This window comes from Pseudophryne corroboree, chromosome 10 (assembly GCF_028390025.1).
Source record: "Pseudophryne corroboree isolate aPseCor3 chromosome 10, aPseCor3.hap2, whole genome shotgun sequence".
Lineage (NCBI taxonomy): Eukaryota > Metazoa > Chordata > Amphibia > Anura > Myobatrachidae > Pseudophryne > Pseudophryne corroboree.
Genome location: NC_086453.1, coordinates 43,455,949 through 43,475,678, shown reverse-complemented (window position 1 = coordinate 43,475,678; position 19,730 = coordinate 43,455,949). Strand labels below are relative to the sequence as shown.

Sequence of the window (19,730 nt, the reverse complement as noted above, 5' to 3'; positions counted from 1 at the left end):
GGCGCTACACCGAGCGCAATCCAAAGACCGCCGTACACGGACAGCCTCAGGTGTATCGGGTGTCCTCAGTGAGCGGCACACGCCAGAGGTTGCAGCGGCTCAACGAGAATGAACACGGCACTGGGGTACAGCACAAACAAACTAAAAAATAACAGATAACCCTTTTCACATACAGCAGACAGAGCCAGGCTTGGACTGGCCCACATGGGTACAGGGGAATCCACTGGTGGGCCCCACTGCCTGGGGGCTCACCTCCTGCTCTATGGATCAGGTTCCAGACTATGTACTTGATGGTGTATTTTCTACAATGCATTGCTGTTATTAATCTGTTATTAATCTGGTACATTATCATGCATGCAGCAGCTGAATTTACTGTATATATTTATGAAGGAGCCCAGACGTTGCAATCTCTAATGGTTAGTCAAACCAGTGAGGTGGAAGGCCACATCCCTAACATGCGCCCCTAACAATGCATTCCCTCGGTGGGCCCCACATGCCCCAGTCCGACACATGCCCCAGTCCGACACTGGACAGAGCACTCCTTTTTCAGTTACAGCAGGCAGAGAGAGCACCCCTTTCAGATACTGCAGACAGAGAGAGCTCAGATACTGCAGACAGAGAGAGCACCCCTTTCAGATACAGCAGATAGAGCACCCCTGTCAGATACAGCAGACAGAGAGAGCACCCCTGTCAGATACAGCAGACAGATAGAGCACCCCTTTCAGATACAGCTGACAGAGAGAGCACCCCTGTCAGATACAGCAGACAGAGAGAGCACCCCTTTCAGATACAGCAGAGAGAGCACCCCTGTCATATACAGCAGACAGAGAGAGCACCCCTTTCAGATAAAGCAGAGAGAGAGAGCACCCCTTTCAGATACAGCAGACAGAGAGAGCACCCCTTTCAGATAAAGCAGAGAGAGAGAGAGCACCCCTTTCAGATAAAGCAGAGAGAGAGAGAGCACTCCTTTCAGATACAGCAGACAGAGAGAGCACCCCTGTCAGATACAGCAGAGAGAGCACCCCTTTCAGATACAGCAGAGAGAGCACCCCTTTCAGATACAGCAGAGAGAGCACCCCTGTCAGATACAGCAGACAGAGAGAGCACCCCTTTTTCAGATACAGCAGAGAGAGCACCCCTGTCAGATACAGCAGACAGAGAGAGCACCCCTTTCAGATACAGCAGAGAGAGCACCCCTGTCAGATACAGCAGACAGATAGAGCACCCCTGTCAGATACAGCAGACAGAGAGAGCACCCCTTTCAGATACAGCAGAGAGAGAGAGCACCCCTTTCAGATCCAGCAGAGAGAGCATCCCTTTCAGATACAGCAGAGAGAGCACCCCTTTCAGATACAGCAGAGAGAGCACCCTTTCAGATACAGCTGACAGAGAGAGCACCCCTGTCAGATACAGCAGACAGAGAGAGCACCCCTTTCAGATACAGCAGAGAGAGCACCCCTGTCAGATACAGCAGACAGAGAGAGCACCCCTTTCAGATAAAGCAGAGAGAGAGAGAGAGCACTCCTTTCAGATACAGCAGACAGAGAGAGCACCCCTGTCAGATACAGCAGAGAGAGCACCCCTTTCAGATACAGCAGAGAGAGCACCCCTTTCAGATACAGCAGAGAGAGCACCCCTGTCAGATACAGCAGACAGAGAGAGCACCTCTTTTTCAGATACAGCAGAGAGAGCACCCCTGTCAGATACAGCAGACAGAGAGAGCACCCCTTTCAGATACAGCAGAGAGAGCACCCCTGTCAGATACAGCAGACAGATAGAGCACCCCTGTCAGATACAGCAGACAGAGAGAGCACCCCTTTCAGATACAGCAGAGAGAGAGAGCACCCCTTTCAGATCCAGCAGAGAGAGCATCCCTTTCAGATACAGCAGAGAGAGCACCCCTTTCAGATACAGCAGAGAGAGCACCCTTTCAGATACAGCTGACAGAGAGAGCACCCCTGTCAGATACAGCAGACAGAGAGAGCACCCCTTTCAGATACAGCAGAGAGAGCACCCCTGTCAGATACAGCAGACAGAGAGAGCACCCCTTTCAGATAAAGCAGAGAGAGAGAGCACCCCTTTCAGATACAGCAGACAGAGAGAGCACCCCTTTCAGATACAGCAGAGAGAGCACCCCTGTCAGATACAGCAGACAGAGAGAGCACCCCTTTCAGATACAGCAGACAGAGAGAGCACCCCTTTCAGATAAAGCAGAGAGAGAGAGCACCCCTTTCAGATAAAGCAGAGAGAGAGAGCACCCCTTTCAGATACAGCAGACAGAGAGAGCACCCCTTTCAGATACAGCAGAGAGAGCACCCCTTTCAGATACAGCAGAGAGAGCACCCCTTTTTCAGATACAGCAGATAGAGCACCCCTGTCAGATACAGCAGACAGAGAGAGCACCCCTTTCAGATACAGCAGAGAGAGCACCCCTGTCAGATACAGCAGACAGATAGAGAGAGCACCCCTTTCAGATACAGCAGAGAGAGAGAGCACCCCTTTCAGATCCAGCAGAGAGAGCACCCCTTTCAGATACAGCAGAGAGAGAGCACCCCTTTCAGATACAGCTGACAGAGAGAGCACCCCTGTCAGATACAGCAGACAGAGAGAGCACCCCTTTCAGATACAGCAGAGAGAGCACCCCTGTCAGATACAGCAGACAGAGAGAGCACCCCTTTCAGATAAAGCAGAGAGAGAGAGCACTCCTTTCAGATAAAGCAGAGAGAGAGAGCACCCCTTTCAGATACAGCAGATAGAGCACCCCTGTCAGATACAGCAGACAGAGAGAGCACCCCTGTCAGATACAGCAGACAGATAGAGCACCCCTTTCAGATACAGCTGACAGAGAGAGCACCCCTGTCAGATACAGCAGACAGAGAGAGCACCCCTTTCAGATACAGCAGAGAGAGCACCCCTTTCAGATACAGCAGAGAGAGCACCCCTTTCAGATACAGCAGAGAGAGCACCCCTTTTTCAGATACAGCAGAGAGAGCACCCCTGTCAGATACAGCAGACAGAGAGAGCACCCCTTTCAGATACATCAGAGAAAGCACCCCTGTCAGATACAGCAGACAGATAGAGAGAGCACCCCTTTCAGATACAGCAGAGAGAGAGAGCACCCCTTTCAGATCCAGCAGAGAGAGCACCCCTTTCAGATACAGCAGACAGAGAGAGCACCCCTTTCAGATACAGCAGACAGAGAGAGCACCCCTTTCAGATACAGCAGAGAGAGCACCCCTTTCAGATACAGCAGAGAGAGCACCCCTTTTTCAGATACAGCAGAGAGAGCACCCCTGTCAGATACAGCAGACAGAGAGAGCACCCCCTTCAGATACAGCAGAGAGAGCACCCCTGTCAGATACAGCAGACAGATAGAGAGAGCACCCCTTTCAGATACAGCAGAGAGAGAGAGCACCCCTTTCAGATCCAGCAGAGAGAGCACCCCTTTCAGATACAGCAGAGAGCACCCCTTTCAGATACAGCTGACAGAGAGAGCACCCCTGTCAGATACAGCAGACAGAGAGAGTACCCCTTTCAGATACAGCAGAGAGAGCACCCCTGTCAGATACAGCAGACAGAGAGAGCACCCCTTTCAGATAAAGCAGAGAGAGAGAGAGCACCCCTTTCAGATAAAGCAGAGAGAGAGAGCACCCCTTTCAGATACAGCAGATAGAGCACCCCTGTCAGATACAGCAGACAGAGAGAGCACCCCTGTCAGATACAGCAGACAGATAGAGCACCCCTTTCAGATACAGCTGACAGAGAGAACACCCCTGTCAGATACAGCAGACAGTGAGAGCACCCCTTTCAGATACAGCAGAGAGAGCACCCCTGTCAGATACAGCAGACAGAGAGAGCACCCGCCCTTGACCCACCAGACAACAAAGTACTGGAGACGGACATCATCCAGTACACTGTCCACGGGGGTCATTCTGAGTTGATCGTAGCCCTGCAAACAGCGATAAAATCCTGTGACTATTTTGATCGCTAGGTGAACGCAGGTTGATTGACAGGAAGCAGGCGTTTGTGGGTGGTAACTGTCCATTTTCTGGGAGTGTCAGGAAAAATGCAAGCATTCCCAAGTGTTTTCAGGGAGGGTGTGTGACATCAGCTCCGGCCCCATCAGCCTGTTTGTATCGCACTGTAGGAGTAAGTCCTGGGCTACGCACAGACTGGAAAAAACATTCAATGGTGAGTGAGTTGCGAATGGATTTGCAGCTGACCACCAAGCTTTTCGCAAGGCTTATACAGATTTGCACGGAGCGAGTTTTCACTTTGTCTGGGCGGTGACTATCCGATCGCAAACTGCTGCAAATTCACAGAGGAGCGATCAGGTCTGCATTATGCCCTTAATTGACAGGTACTCTCTAGTGATGTGATATATAAGGAATTGCACACCTCTATACTCCTTGTGCAGACTGTGCATACACTGTAACTCTGTTGGTGATTCTATCATTCCAGTCAGTCACTACTACCAATCAGTATGGGTGGTAGTATTCAGATGATGCTTCCTTCTGTAATACCCCATACAGTATATGTAGGTGTAGGTTTTTTTATTTTTTTAAATACAATAGGTGTTCCATTGGGTAAAATAGTCCCTCATAAATGGTTAAAATCATTGGAGCCCATAGAGTAGTGTGGCCTGTGCTATGGATGACCCTGCAACCTTAGACAAGTAAAATTGGTGCCACTGCCTCCTATAATAATCCCCTTCTGCTCAGCAACACAAAAACCCGGGAAAATGGGCCCTCACCCATTGGCCCCCTAGGTTGCACGGCAAAATTATCCTGATGCGGGCTGTTGACGGGGCCAAGGAGCCAGTAATGAGTGAGAACGGGGGTTTTCTGGAGTAGGCTGACCCTTAAAAAGAGGCACCACAGCATGGGAAGGGGGAGCCCTGCGGAGAGAAGAGAGACTGCTGACCTGTGAACCTCGGAGTGGGACCCCCATCAGGACACCTGGAGGGACTTTGTGCCGGAGTGAGGGAGAGCCAAGCGGAGAAGCTGTGGCTGGAGAACGAGTTCGGTGGTGCTGGGTAGCGCTAATAAGCCCGTCAAGGACTCCAGGGAAGAAGAGCAGACTTCACCGCTGTCGGGAGGATCGGGACCGGAGTCTGCAGTGTCGGGAGCTGCCCAGAGGAAGGAGCCGCCTGGTGAAGAGGATCGGTGACGACATCCCCATCTTGCGCGGAGCTGAGAACGGCCGAGGACGGGACCACAGGCACCGCATCGGACAACCCCGCCCTGAGGACCTGCACCGAGGACCCCGGACTGGGAGGAAGAAGACAGTGCAGCCGGAGCTTCCAGGATTGACCGGAGGACCCAGACCGGGGAGCGGAGGACTGCGCCGGCAGGGAACGGGACTCCAGACCACAGTCTTCTGGTGCAGAGGGTGCATCCCCAGCGCGGTGTTCAGCATCCCGGGTGGCGCCGAAGATCCTGGACCCAGTTCGGAGGTGGCAGAATAGCCGCAGCAGGTGGTGAGACCCTGATTGCCCTTCCGTTGGCAAACTCTGCATTGGGGGACATATTATATATAGGGGTAGGCTCCCCTTAAGTGCTGTGCCCTGCAGGATAAGTTTAAAAGGGGGTAGGCTACACAACTACAAAAACTCACACGAAAACTTGAACGTCAGTGGCATAAATCTCGTATTTCAAGTGACTTCCACACATATAAGACAGTCTACCATTCTTATAAAAATGCCCTGGACACTGCCAAACAAACATATTTCCAAACTCTTATCTCTGCTCAAGCCTCTAACCCCAAACGACTCTTTAATACATTTAAATCACTTCTGAATCCTCCCGCACCTACCCCACCAGCCACTATCAAGGCACAGGATCTTGCTTCCTACTTCAAGGAGAAGAGTGATAAGATCCGAGATGAAATGGTGTGCTCTTCGGCAGCCAGTGACCTGCTCCGTTCATTACCTGAACCCTCTGGCACTCTTTCTTCATTTGATCCCACAAATGAAGATGAAGTATCATCACTCTTCTCATCCTGCTTCTCTACTACCTCTCCTCTTGATCCTTTACCCTCACAAATAAGTAAAGCTCTGTCTCTGGTGCTCATCCCTACCTTAACTAACATCTGTAATCTCTCTCTCTCTACTGGTATTTTTCCTTCACTCTTCAAGCATGCAGTGAAAAAAAACAAAATTCTGACCCTAATGCTCTCTCAAACTACCGCCCTATCTCTCAGCTTCCTTGTCTCTCTAAGCTACTTGAGAGACTTGCCTACACTCGACTTACACACTTTCGTAACTCATACACTTTGTTAGACCCACTTCAGTCAGGCTTCCGTTCCCAACATTCCACAGAGACGGCACTGACTAAAGTGGTTAATGATTTGGTCACTACGAAGTCTAAAGGCCACTACTCGCTACTTATTCTTCTAGATCTATCTGCTGCATTTGACACTGTAGACCACTCTCTTCTAATACAGACACTACAATCCGTAGGTCTTAAAGACACAGCCCTTTCTTGGTTCCTATCATACCTTTCTAATCGCTCCCTCAGTGTTCGCTTCTCTGAATCTACCTCCTCTTCGCTACCTCTTTCAGTTGGAGTACCGCAAGGCTCAGTCTTGGGTCCTCTGCTTTTCTCTATCTATACCTTATCTCTTGGTAAACTAATCAGCTCTTTTGGTTTTTGGTTTTCAGTATCATCTGTACGCAGATGATACTCAAATCTACCTATCCTCACCTGACTTGTCCCTATCTGTACTGGACCGTGTCACTGAATGCCTTTCTGCCATCTCATCCTGGATGACATCTCGCCACCTCAAACTTAATATTTCAAAGACAGAGTTAATTATATTTCCACCGGCCAATAGTAGGTACCAACCTGATATCTCTATCACTATTGAAAACTCGACTATCTACCCTACCCCACAAGCTCGCTGCCTAGGTGTCATCCTTGACTCTGATCTGTCCTTTGTTCCCCACATTCAATCTGTCTCAAGATCATGTTACATGCATCTAAAAAACATATCCAAAATACGACCATACCTTACACAAGACACTGCTAAAACTCTAATCCACGCTCTCATTATCTCCCGCATTGATTATTGCAATAGTCTCCTAACTGGTCTTCCCAAAACGAGACTCTCACCACTACAATCCATTCTGAATGCAGCGGCGAGGCTTATCTTCCTCGCTAGACGTTCATCGTCTGCAGATCCACTCTGTCAGTCCCTCCATTGGTTACCTGTACTCTACCGCATTCAATATAAAATACTTTTACTCACACACAAGGCCATTAACCAAACTACACCAACGTACATCACTTCGCTTATCACAAAATATCTCCAAACCCGACCTCTTCGCTCTTCACAAGACCTGAGTCTCTCATCCACACTCATTACTCGCTCCCACTCACGACTGCAGGACTTTCATCGGGCTGCACCCACTCTGTGGAATGCCCTACCACACACAATAAGACTCTCCTCTAGTCTCCAAACCTTCAAGCGTTCCCTCAAAACTCACCTCTTTAGGCAAGCGTATCAAATTCCTGAACCGCCCACATAACTTTCATAAACCTTCCTATCAAATTACATCCACTCTGTACAGTCCACACATATCCTCACATGTCTTCTCATTCTATGCAATAGATAGCACCTTTCCTTGTGTACATATACCTATTTCCCTATAGATTGTAAGCTTACGAGCAGAGCCTTCCTACCTCTATGACTGTTATCACCCAGTTTGTTATTGTTATTTCAAATTGTAAAGCGCAACGGAATTTGCTGCGCTATATAAGAAACTGTTAATAAATAAATAAATAAATAGGCTCCCCTTGAGTGCTGTGCCCCGCAAGTTTAGTTAATTAAGGGGTAGGCTCCCTTAAGTTACTAGTGACCCCTGTAGCCTTTCGCTGCTTAACTCTGATATTGGGGACCACAGTGTCAAAAGGGGGTAGGCTCCCCTTGTCAGTTGGTACCGTCAGCTTTTTAATAATTGAAGAGGGGTGTGTCTTAAGTTAATGATTATAGTTGATTACTGAGTGTGTTATGCAAGCTCTGCCCAGCAAGTGTTTGATAAAGTTTATATATATATATATCTGTGTGCTGTAATACTTCAAAGGCGGGCTGATTACTGATTGTGTTATGCAAGCTCCGCTGTCATATCTCTGTGCTTATTGCTATTTCAAAGGCGGGATAGTATTGATTGTGTTATGCAAGCTCCACCCAGCAGTGTCTATCAAAGCTGTCATATTTATGTGCTTATTGTTATTTCCAAGGCGGGATATTATTGACTGTGTTATATAGAGACGCCAGCTTGCTCACTTGTTCCCGCAATTTACCTGCTTTATTGTCAATGCTGGCTATACAAGCCTGTGTTATATAGAGACGCCAGCTTACTCACCTGCTCACTTGCAATTTTAAATTAGTTTTTGTCTAAGAGGCCTACAGCTAAAACTGGCTTTATGTGAGTTTCACCGGCTTGCATTAACCTAGAAACAGGGCCGGTTCTTTGCCTTGTGGCGCCCCGGGCAAAATATAGGGGCGTGGCTTCAAATGGGGGCGTGGCCACGGCGCTGAAAGAAAAAATTAAATAAAAAAAAAGTATACTTACCATCCCCGTTCCTGATCCAGACCGCCTCCGCCGGCGCCGCCGCTCTTCTCCTCTCTTCGATCTATGGGAGAGACGTTATTATGTCTCTCCCATAGAACAGCATAGACACTAGAGGTCAATTATGACCCCTAGTGTCTGTGCCAGTATGTTGTGCGGTGCGCGATGACGTCATCGCGCATCGCACAGCAAAGGTCCTCTCCATGAAGGGAAACTAGACCGTAGCGTCTAGTTTCCCTTCATGGAGAGGACCTTTGCTGTGCGGTGCGCGATGACGTCATTGCGCACCGCACAACTAAGGTCCTCTCAATGAAGGAAAACTAGACGCTACGCGTCTGGTTCCCTCCAAAGCGGGGGGGCACAGCAGGGCACAGCGGGGGGCACAGTGGCGGATCTTGCCCTGGTGCGGCGCCCTCCGGATGGCGCCGGCACCCTCCGGAAGGCGGCGCCCCGGGCAAAAGTACCGCTTGCCCGTGGCAAGAATCGCCACTGCCTAGAAAGTTAACTCATTGTGCAAATTCCTTGTTTTATTATTATCCCTGTGACTCCTTTTCAGTTGTCAATACAATAAAATTGAGTTGTATGCTTTACGTGCCAGTCTGTCTCTGCTTCACAAAGGGATTATCACGCTTGCCTCTCTATCAGGGGTTGCTGGTAGCGACGAGGTACCGGAAGACCGTCAGCTGGAAGTAAAGACTTCAGTACACCCATGGACTGGGGGATTACACTTCCATAGGCAGGGGGCTCGGCCATGTCTCTATACATCCCTCTCACCAAATCCTATTAGCTGTTTATTATGTGTGATATAAAGTATATTATTATTGTGTCCCAATTGCCCACAACATCTCCCTGACAAACAACATCTCCAGCTGCCTGATTTTCCATATGTCCCTACTGTGTGCCCCAAGCACCTCCCTGGCAGGGCCGCAACTAGGGGTGTGTGTGCGCACGTGTGCCCCAGGCGCAGAATCTGAGGGGGTTCCAAGATGGTTACGCTGCCTCCCCTCCCTCCTCTCAGCCCTAAGAGACTACCTTTTGCCATGTCCTGTAGCCCCTGCCGCAGGTCCCCGCTCCCCAGTATTGCCCTCCAGCAACTAAAAAATTCATGATAGGGATTGGGACAGGGTTGTTGGCCACGGACTCTCCAGCTGATTGGTCTAGCTGTGGCCATACTCTTCCCACTTCCCACCCCGCAGCTGCACCGGAGCAGTACAGGATACTAGGAAGCAGCAGCAGCCGATCATCTGTTTGGGCACTGAGGTGAGATCTCTATACACCAGGACAGCTGCTGCCCCCCAAAGTGCAGTGCTAGGTCCCAACTGGCATGAAGGCTTTCTACAGCAGTTGGCCAGTCAGTCTTTGGTTGCATGCATTATGATATAGTCCATCAATCTTGGATCATTTCACTTGTGTGTTTTTACATAGTAACATAGTATTTGAGGTTGAATAGAGGCAAATTGCCCATCGTGTTCAACCTGTTTTAAGTTGTGATGATTCTACATACTTGCTGAATAATGTTTTATGACTAGTTAGCTACTATAACTTATGTTACCCCCAGATTAACCACGTTGATATTTTAAGTATTATGACCTTGGATAGCTTTCTCATTCAGAAATGTATCCATTCCTTTTTTAAATCCAATTACAGAGTATGCCATTACCACCTTCCCTTTCAGGGAATTCCACATCCTGATTGCCCTAACAGTGAAGAACCCTTTCCTCCGTTGCTTTCGGAACTTTCTCTCCTCCAGTCCAGTTTTTGCTGTTTGTGGGTTGAATTCTCCAGCTGTTTCAGTCCAGTGCTGCAAGTAGCAGTAAAAGTAAACAACACGCGTTAGAAATTTTCAGCGGGATGTAATGAGTTTCCCGGAGGTACAAAATGCCAGCCAAACTAGGATGTTTTTTTTAAAGTAGCAGCCATTTAAAAGGGAAAACCATCCAGCAAACTCGGATGCCATTACCTGCCCTTTTTTTTTTTTTCCAAATCTTATTTCTATTGTTACACTATACTGGCAATTGCCCAGTGGGGGGTGCCAAACTACTGCCTTGCTCCGGGTGCAAAAAATCCTATTTTCGGGGCTAGTCCCTAGCATGCCCCATCACCAGCAGTCTGCTTCGTCACATGCACCACTGTGTACTCCATCATCTTACTGACACGTGCTTGCAGCACACAAGTCCTTTTCTAGCCAGGAAAAATCCCCTACACAAGGGCATTTTAAAACTAAAACATTTGCTTGCGCCAAAAAAGGGGTGTGTTCTCACTGCAAGGGGTGTAGCCTTGCAGGAAAAGACTACCTTATATCCCAGTTTTTCACCCTGCTCCCCCAGACATTGGGCATCACAGGGAAAAAAATTCTGATTCATGTCCCCTACATAATTTGCATACCCTTCAACTGTACCTTTGTGGCAGGTACAGTACCTTTTTTTTTGTGGTCAGTACCTGCCAAAAAAGGCCTTGTACCAATTTTTTACACTCCAAATCAACATTGAAAGTATAGTAAAGGGGGCACAGCCACACCCCCTTTGCCAGTGGCCATGCCCCTTCCTAATTTGTACCAGTTTTCATGTGTAAAATGTTGGAGGGTATATATGTGTCATTTTTCCTCCTTAGAGTAATGCCCCTTACACCTTATGCCACACACAGTAATGCCACTGACACCATATTATGCCCCACGCAGTAATAATGAATAATTATGGCACACTACCTTCTCATTGTCAGGGTTTTTTAATGAGACAATATCATGTAGCCTCAGGGAGGGACGTGGACAGTTCTGAAGAACTCCTGTACAAGAAGAGGGGCGTGGCCAAATAGTGGAGACATGGCCAGACCCCCTCCATTAAAAAAATAAAAATCATATGCTCTGTACAGCCGCGAATCGGCCGCGTGCGCCACACATTGGGTTGCCGGTGTCCAGGGCAGCATGGTGTAGTATGCAATTGCTCGCTCCCCTACCCACACACGCAGGGAAAGAGAAGATAATGGTACAAGGGTTGGTTCTAGTGCCATGGCCTGTGTCTACTGCAAACAGCTTGTCCATCTGCATGTTTAAAATGTCCCTCCCAAAATTCAGTTGTGAAGGATGCCAGAGGAGGCAGGGGTTATTTTGGAAAGGACATTTAATAAAGGCTCAGGGAAAGGAGGAAGTGCCAGGACCACAGAGCCATGAGGCAGGGCTGGGCAGAGCCGGCCCTAGGCATAGGCAAACTAGGCGAATGCCTATGGCATTTGGTATTCCTATGGGCACAAGCAGCTTCTGCTGATTAAAATGATGGGGGTCATTCCGAGTTGTTCGCTCTCTAGCAGATTTTAGCAGCATTGCACACGCTAGGCCGCCGCCCTCTGGGAGTGTATCTTAGCTTAGCAGAATAGCGAACGAAAGATTTGCAGAATTGCGATTAGAAATATCTTACCAGTTTCTGAGTAGCTCCAGACCTACTCACAGATTGCGATCAGCTCAGGCCGTTTCGTTCCGGGTTTGACGTCACACACACGCCAAGCGTTCGGCCAGCCACTCCCCCGTTTCTCCAGACACTACCGCGTTTTTCCCTGACACGCCTGCGTTTTTCTGCACACTCCCAGAAAACGGCCAGGTTCCACCCAGAAACACCCACTTCCTGTCAATCACACTCCGATCACTTCAACGATGAAAATTCTTCGTTCGGACGTGAGTAAATCTACTAAGTTTTGTGCTAAAATACTTAGCGCATGCGCACTGCGTACCATGCGCATGCGCATTTTCGCATTAATCGCTCCATTGTGAAAATCGGCAACGAGCGAACAACTCGGAATGACCCCCGATATGCGGCATGCCTATATTCTGTGTGTAGCATTTTGTATGCAGATACAGCCACAGTCACACACAGTATATAGGCATATCATTTTAATCAGCAGAAACTGCTTGTGCATCCTAGCCACATAGCAATGCAAATAAGATGTATTTTCATAAAACAAAAAGGCACCCGACATTAGCAGAGTTGCTAACTGACTCAGGCCAGGCATCTCCTGCTGCATGGTGCATTGAGGCAGGATGTATCATGACACATCTGTATCCAAGCAGAGGCAGAGGTCACAGTGTTAGCAGCTGTGTGAATTCTGTGTGCGGGTGGGTTGGTTGTGCAACAGTGTTTGGCATATCTGTAAGGGGCATTTTGTGTGTCATTATGTGTATAAGATCATTAATAATGTGTGACAAATGTACAAGTGACATTATGTGTCATTATGTGTATAAGGGCATTAATAATGTGCGGCATATGTGTAAGGGACATTATATGTATAAGGGCATTAATAAAGGTTGGCATAATGTGTAAGGCGCATTATGTTTATAAGGACATTAATAAAGTGTGTCATATGTATAAAGGCGCATTACTGTGTGGTATTATGCGTATAACTGCATTACTAATGTGTGGCATTATGCTTATAAGGTGCTCTACTGTGTCGTGTAACGTATAGAAAGGGCACTACTGTGTGGTCTAATGTGAATAAAGAGCAATATGGTATGGTGTAATGTGAATAATTAGCAATTCAGTGTAATGTGAATAAGGGGCACTACTGTGAGAAGTAACGTTTATAAGGTAAAGTGGTACTACTGTTCGAACCAGGAGTAGAAATGTCTAGAAATGGCCCGGAGTGCTACAAGCTCTGATAGTGTTGCAATGAAGATTTATTCACAAGCACTGATAGTGGTACAAGGAACTGTTATTCACAAGCACTGATAGTGGTACAAGGAACTGTTATTCACAAACACTGATAGTGGTAAAAGGAACTGTTATTCACAAGCACTGATAGTGGTACAAGGAACTGTTATTCACAAACACTGATAGTGGTAAAAGGAACTGTTATTCACAAGCACTGATAGTGGTACAAGGAACTGTTATTCACAAACACTGATAGTGGTACAAGGAACTGTTATTCACAAGCACTAATAGTGGTAAAGGAACTGTTATTCACAAGCACTGATAGTGGTACAAGGAACTGTTATTCACAAACACTGATAGTGGTAAAAGGAACTGTTATTCACAAGCACTGATAGTGGTACAAGGAACTGTTATTCACAAGCACTGATAGTGGTACAAGGAACTGTTATTCACAAACACTGATAGTGGTACAAGGAACTGTTATTCACAAGCACTGATAATGGTACAAGGAACTGTTATTCACAAGCACTGATAGTGGTACAAGGAACTGTTATTCACAAGCACTAATGGTACAAGGAACTGTTATTCACAAGCACTAATAGTGGTACAAGGAACTGTTATTCACAAGCACTGATAGTGGTACAAGGAACTGTTATTCACAAACACTGATAGTGGTAAAAGGAACTGTTATTCACAAGCACTGATAGTGGTACAAGGAACTGTTATTCACAAGCACTGATAGTGGTACAAGGAACTGTTATTCACAAACACTGATAGTGGTACAAGGAACTGTTATTCACAAGCACTGATAATGGTACAAGGAGCTGTTATTCACAAGCACTGATAGTGGTACAAGGAACTGTTATTCACAAGCACTAATGGTACAAGGAACTGTTATTCACAAGCACTAATAGTGGTACAAGGAACTGTTATTCACAAGCACTGATAGTGGTACAAGGAACTGTTATTCACAAGCACTAATAGTGGTACAAGAAACTGTTATTCACAAGCACTGATAGTGGTAAAGGAACTGTAATTCACAAGCACTGATAGTGGTACAAGGAGCTGTTATTCACAAACACTGTTAGTGGTACAAGGGACTGTTATTCACAAGCACTGATAGTGGTAAAAGGAACTTTTATTCACAAACACTGATAGTGTTGCAATGAAGATTTATTCACAAGCACTGATAGTGGTAAAGGAACTGTAATTCACAAGCACTGATAGTGGTACAAGGAACTGTTATTCACAAACACTGATAGTGGTAAAAGGATCTGTTATTCACAAGCACTGATAGTGGTACAAGGAACTGTTATTCACAAGCACTGATAGTGGTACAAGGAACTGTTATTCACAAACACTGATAGTGGTACAAAAAACTGTTATTCACAAGCACCAATAGTAGCGCACATGCAGAATAAAGCTCACACCACAATATTATTTTACTTATCGGTTCATACAGCATGAAGGTCTATAGTGGTTCCCGTGCTGGCATATGAGCGAGGGAATTAAAACTGATGGCTATTAGTAGCTGAACTTTTCTCTGTAAATATTCATTCACGCAGTAAGTCAGGCATCATATATGACATAGATCAGAATTTTAATTTAAAATAATTTATGACATCATTAGGAACTTCAATACACTGTTAAAATTATTTATTTGTATAGCATATTTCATAGTATTAGGCTATGCAGTGTGGGTAAAGGAATGATAGGGACAGCGTGGGGAAATAAATCATAGGGAAATTGTGGGGAATGGAATGATATGGACAGTGTGGGGAAGGGAATGATAGGGACAGTGTGGGGAATGGAATGATAGGGACAGTGTGGGGAATGAAATGATAGGGACAGTGTGGGAAAATAAATCATAGGGAAATTGTGGGGAATGGAATGATAGGGACAGTGTGGGGAAGGGAATGATAGGGACAGTGTGGGGAAGGGAATGATAGGGACAGTGTGTGAAGGGAATGATAGGGACAGTGTGGGGAAAGGAAGGATAAAGACTTTGGGGTACATTTACTAAGATTCGTATTTTCCAAATTCATGTCCAAGTTCAATCACGAATGACATCGACAGTGTAAAATTGCAACTTTTTGAATTGATTACGATGGATTTACTAAGCTGTCGTATTCGGGTTTTTCTTTTGTTCCGATGTCGATGTCATTCGTGGTTTTTTACCTATTTTTACGGCAGTGATTAGCAAAACACTGCCGACTTTTTTTACAATCAATCTCGGCCGGATCTGTGTAATCCGTGCTGGGGTTTTTTTTTTTTTTTAATTAAACACTGTAAAATCATTAAAAAAAATGCGTGGGGTCCCCCCTCCTAAGCATAACCAGCCTCGGGCTCTTTGAGCCGATCCTGGTTGCAAAAATATGGGGAAAAAAATAACAGGGGTTCCCCCATATTTAAGCAACCAGCATCGGGCTCTGCGCCTGGTCCTGGTCCCAAAAATACGGGGGACAAAAAGAGTAGGGGTCCCCCGTATTTTTAAAACCAGCACCGGGCTCCACTAGCTGGACAGATAATGCCACAGCCGGGGGTCACTTTTATATAGTGCCCTGCGGCCGTGGCATCAAAAATCCAACTAGTCACCCCTGGCCGGGGTACCCTGGGGGAGTGGGGACCCCTTCAATCAAGGGGTCCCCCCCCCCCAGCCACCCAAAGGCCAGGGGTGAAGCCCGAGGCTGTCCCCCCCCATCCAATGAACTGCGGATGGGGGGGCTGATAGCCTTTGTTGTAAAAGAAAAGATATTGTTTTTAGTAGCAGTACTACAAGTCCCAGCAAGCCTCCCCCGCATGCTGGTACTTGGAGAACCACAAGTACCAGCATGCGGCGGAAAAACTGGCCCGCTGGTACCTGTAGTACTACTACTAAAAAAATACCCAAAAAAAGACAAGACACACACACCGTGAAAGTATAATTTTATTACATACATACACACATACATACATACTTACCTTAAGTTCCCACGCAGGTCGGTCCTCTTCTCCAGTAGAATCCAAGGGGTACCTGTTGAAGAAATTATACTCACGAGATCCAGGGGTCCAGGCTCCTCGGGAAATCCAGGGGTAATCCACGTACTTGCATAAAATAAGAAAACGGAAAGCCGAGCCACGAACTGAAAGGGGCCCCATGTTTTCACATGGGACTCCTTTCCACGAATGCCAGAAACCCACTCTGACTGATGTCTAAGTGGGTTTCTTCAGCCAATCAGGGAGTGCCACGTTGTAGCACTCTCCTGATCGGCTGTGTGCTCCTGTACTGAGTGACAGGCAGCACACGACAGTGTTACAATGTAGCGCCTATGCGCTACATTGTAACCAATGATGGGAACTTTCTGCCCTGCGGTTGACCTAAAGTGACGTCACCGCTGAGCAGAAAATTCCCATCATTGGTTACAATGTAGCGCATAGGCGCTACATTGTAACACTGCCGTGTGCCGCCTGTCACTCAGTACAGGAGCACACAGCCGATCAGGAGAGTGCTACAACGTGGCACTCCCTGATTGGCTGAAGAAACCCACTTAGACATCAGTCAGAGTGGGTTTCTGGCATTCGTGGAAAGGAGTCCCATGTGAAAACATGGGGCCCCTTTCAGTTCGTGGCTCGGCTTTCCGTTTTCTTATTTTATGCAAGTACGTGGATTACCCCTGGATTTCCCGAGGAGCCTGGACCCCTGGATCTCGTGAGTATAATTTCTTCAACAGGTACCCCTTGGATTCTACTGGAGAAGAGGACCGACCTGCGTGGGAACTTAAGGTAAGTATGTATGTATGTGTGTATGTATGTAATAAAATTATACTTTCACGGTGTGTGTGTCTTGTCTTTTTTTGGGTATTTTTTTAGTAGTAGTACTACAGGTACCAGCGGGCCAGTTTTTCCGCCGCATGCTGGTACTTGTGGTTCTCCAAGTACCAGCATGCGGGGGAGGCTTGCTGGGACTTGTAGTACTGCTACTAAAAACAATATCTTTTCTTTTACAACAAAGGCTATCAGCCTCCCCATCCGCAGCCCATTGGATGGGGGGGGACAGCCTCGGGCTTCACCTCTGGCCCTTGGGTGGCTGGGGGGGGGGACCCCTTGATTGAAGGGGTCCCCACTCCCCCAGGGTACCCCGGCCAGGGGTGACTAGTTGGATTTTTGATGCCACGGCCGCAGGTCACTATATAAAAGTGACCCCCGGCTGTGGCATTAGCTGTCCAGCTAGTGGAGCCCGGTGCTGGTTTTAAAAATACGGGGGACCCCTACTCTTTTTGTCCCCCGTATTTTTGGGACCAGGACCAGGCGCAGAGCCCGATGCTGGTTGCTTAAATATGGGGGAACCCCTGTCATTTTTATCCCCATATTTTTGCAACCAGGATCGGCTCAAAGAGCCCGAGGCTGGTTATGCTTAGGAGGGGGGACCCCACGCAATTTTTTTTGACAAAATAAGCACTTTCCCACCCCTTCCCATTGATATACATGCACGGATCTCATGGATCCCTGCATGCCTATCTAATCACGGGGGAAAAAAAAAGGTCTGTTTTTTTTTAGCACTTTTTTACGAGTTGTAATTTTTCACGGCAGTGTTTGTTCTTTTTTTGCTTTGCACTTCTTAGTAAATGACCGAGATTCATACTTAAACAGCCGCGTTTTGACCGATGGTGTATTCATTCGTAATTTTTTACCTGAACTTGCAAAAAATTACGAATGCCCTCATCACTGCCGTGATTAGTGCTTAGTAAATTACCGAGATGACACTTTGATGAAAAAACGGCATCTCGGTCAAAATCGGGAGCTTAGTAAATTTCCCCCTTTGTGGGGGAAAGAAATGATAGGGACAGTGTGGGGGAAGGGAATGATAGGGACAGTATGGGGAAAGGCATGACAGGAACAGTATGGGGAAAGGCATGACAGGAACAGTATGGGGAAAGGCATGACAGGAACAGTATGGGGAAAGGCATGACAGGAACAGTATGGGGAAAGGCATGACAGGAACAGTATGGGGAAAGGCATGACAGGAGCAGTATAGAGAAAGGCATGACAATGACAGTGTGAGGAAAGGATGGATAAAGGCAGTGTGGGGAGAGGAAGGATAGGGGCAGTGCGGGGAAAGGGAGGATACGAGCAGTGTGGGGAAGGGAAGGATAGGGACAGACTAGGGAAGGATATGATAGGGCAAGTGTGGGGAAAAGAATGATAGGGACAGTGTGGGGAAAAGAATGATAGGGACAGTGTGGGTAAAGACATGGCAGGGACAGTGTGAGGAAAGGAAGGATAAAGGCAATGTGGGAAAAGGAATGAAGGGGGCAGTGTGGGGAAGGGAGTGATAGGTACTAGTGAGGAGTTTATATTGCTGCACAAGTGCATAATGAACAGATGTACTCTTTGGTTCATATATTGTGTGTAAATCTGGCTCTGGTGTAAGATAGTGCCTCCTGAGCCATTTAGCTCACCAAAAGTCCCTGATAAGAACAGTGTGTGGAAAGAACTGGGCGTTTTTTAAATCTACATTTTATAATATTTTGGACAAGAGTCACCGATTGATGAAATAAGCCCAGGAAAAGCCCCAAGCATTCTGTATGGCAAATCCTGTATCTGTGTTCCTTAAGACAACAATAATTACACAATGAAATATTTATTTTTATCTCTGCAGGCATTGGTGGTCAGCAGCCAGGATATAACATATATGCACCAAGGGAGGTGACCGTGCAAGAAGGACTTTGTGTGCACATCCCATGCACTTTTACAGTACCCAGAGATGTGACATTATCCCAGAATGCCAGGGGTTACTGGTACAGACCTAATTCCAATGGTGAACGTGTGGCCGCTAATGATGGATCTTCAATCTCTGATAATGCTAAAGGACGATTCTACCTGATTGGAGACGTGTCGAGAGGAGACTGTTCCTTATCCATAAATAGTGCACTCTCAGGAGATACAAACTATTATCAATTCAGACTTGAAGATACAGTCAGGATGATCTACCGTGATATTGTGCCCCATTTGACAGTAACAGGTGAATAAAAGGACCATTTCATGTGCAAATATTAAACAACTGTTTCTAATATTTCTCTCTCTTTCTCTTTTTAATGTACTGGGAAAGTGTAATACCCTGGTAGGGATAATTCCCAGTGTATGCAAATTTCACTAACCCCAGTAAATTCTTCAGCCGAGTTGCTTCTGCTACTGGTTCACGGGCGATGGCGTAGAGATGACAGTACTGGACCAGTCTCTGGGATGTCATGCAAAACCTCAGTGAGGTTGTTTTATTAAACCAACGAGGTTAAGGCTAAGCAATGGAAATACTGCCCGCAAGACGGGACCACCACAATATCAGGCAATACAGACACCTGCTATGCAAATTAGTCAAGATCAACAGTAATCACTTCAACAACATTCTGACTATATAAATTGTCGTTAAATATTCATCACAAATAACTGCCTACTAATATCTGTGATTGTGTCATATACCTTTAACTATTCTCAACTATTCACGATATAAAGCACTTTCAATTACTGAAGAGAAAATTTTCTAACGT

General features: G+C 46.8%; 1 protein-coding gene across 1 annotated transcript in view; it reads left to right on the top strand.

The window, feature by feature from the left end:
* The window catches only part of LOC134965924 (sialic acid-binding Ig-like lectin 8), a 155,259-nt gene that overhangs the window by 34,329 nt on the left and 101,200 nt on the right, over positions 1 to 19,730 (top strand). The window contains exon 3 of the mRNA XM_063942328.1: positions 18,845 to 19,207. Coding sequence (XP_063798398.1) covers positions 18,845 to 19,207 — 363 coding nt within the window. The remainder of the gene's footprint in view (positions 1 to 18,844; positions 19,208 to 19,730) is intronic.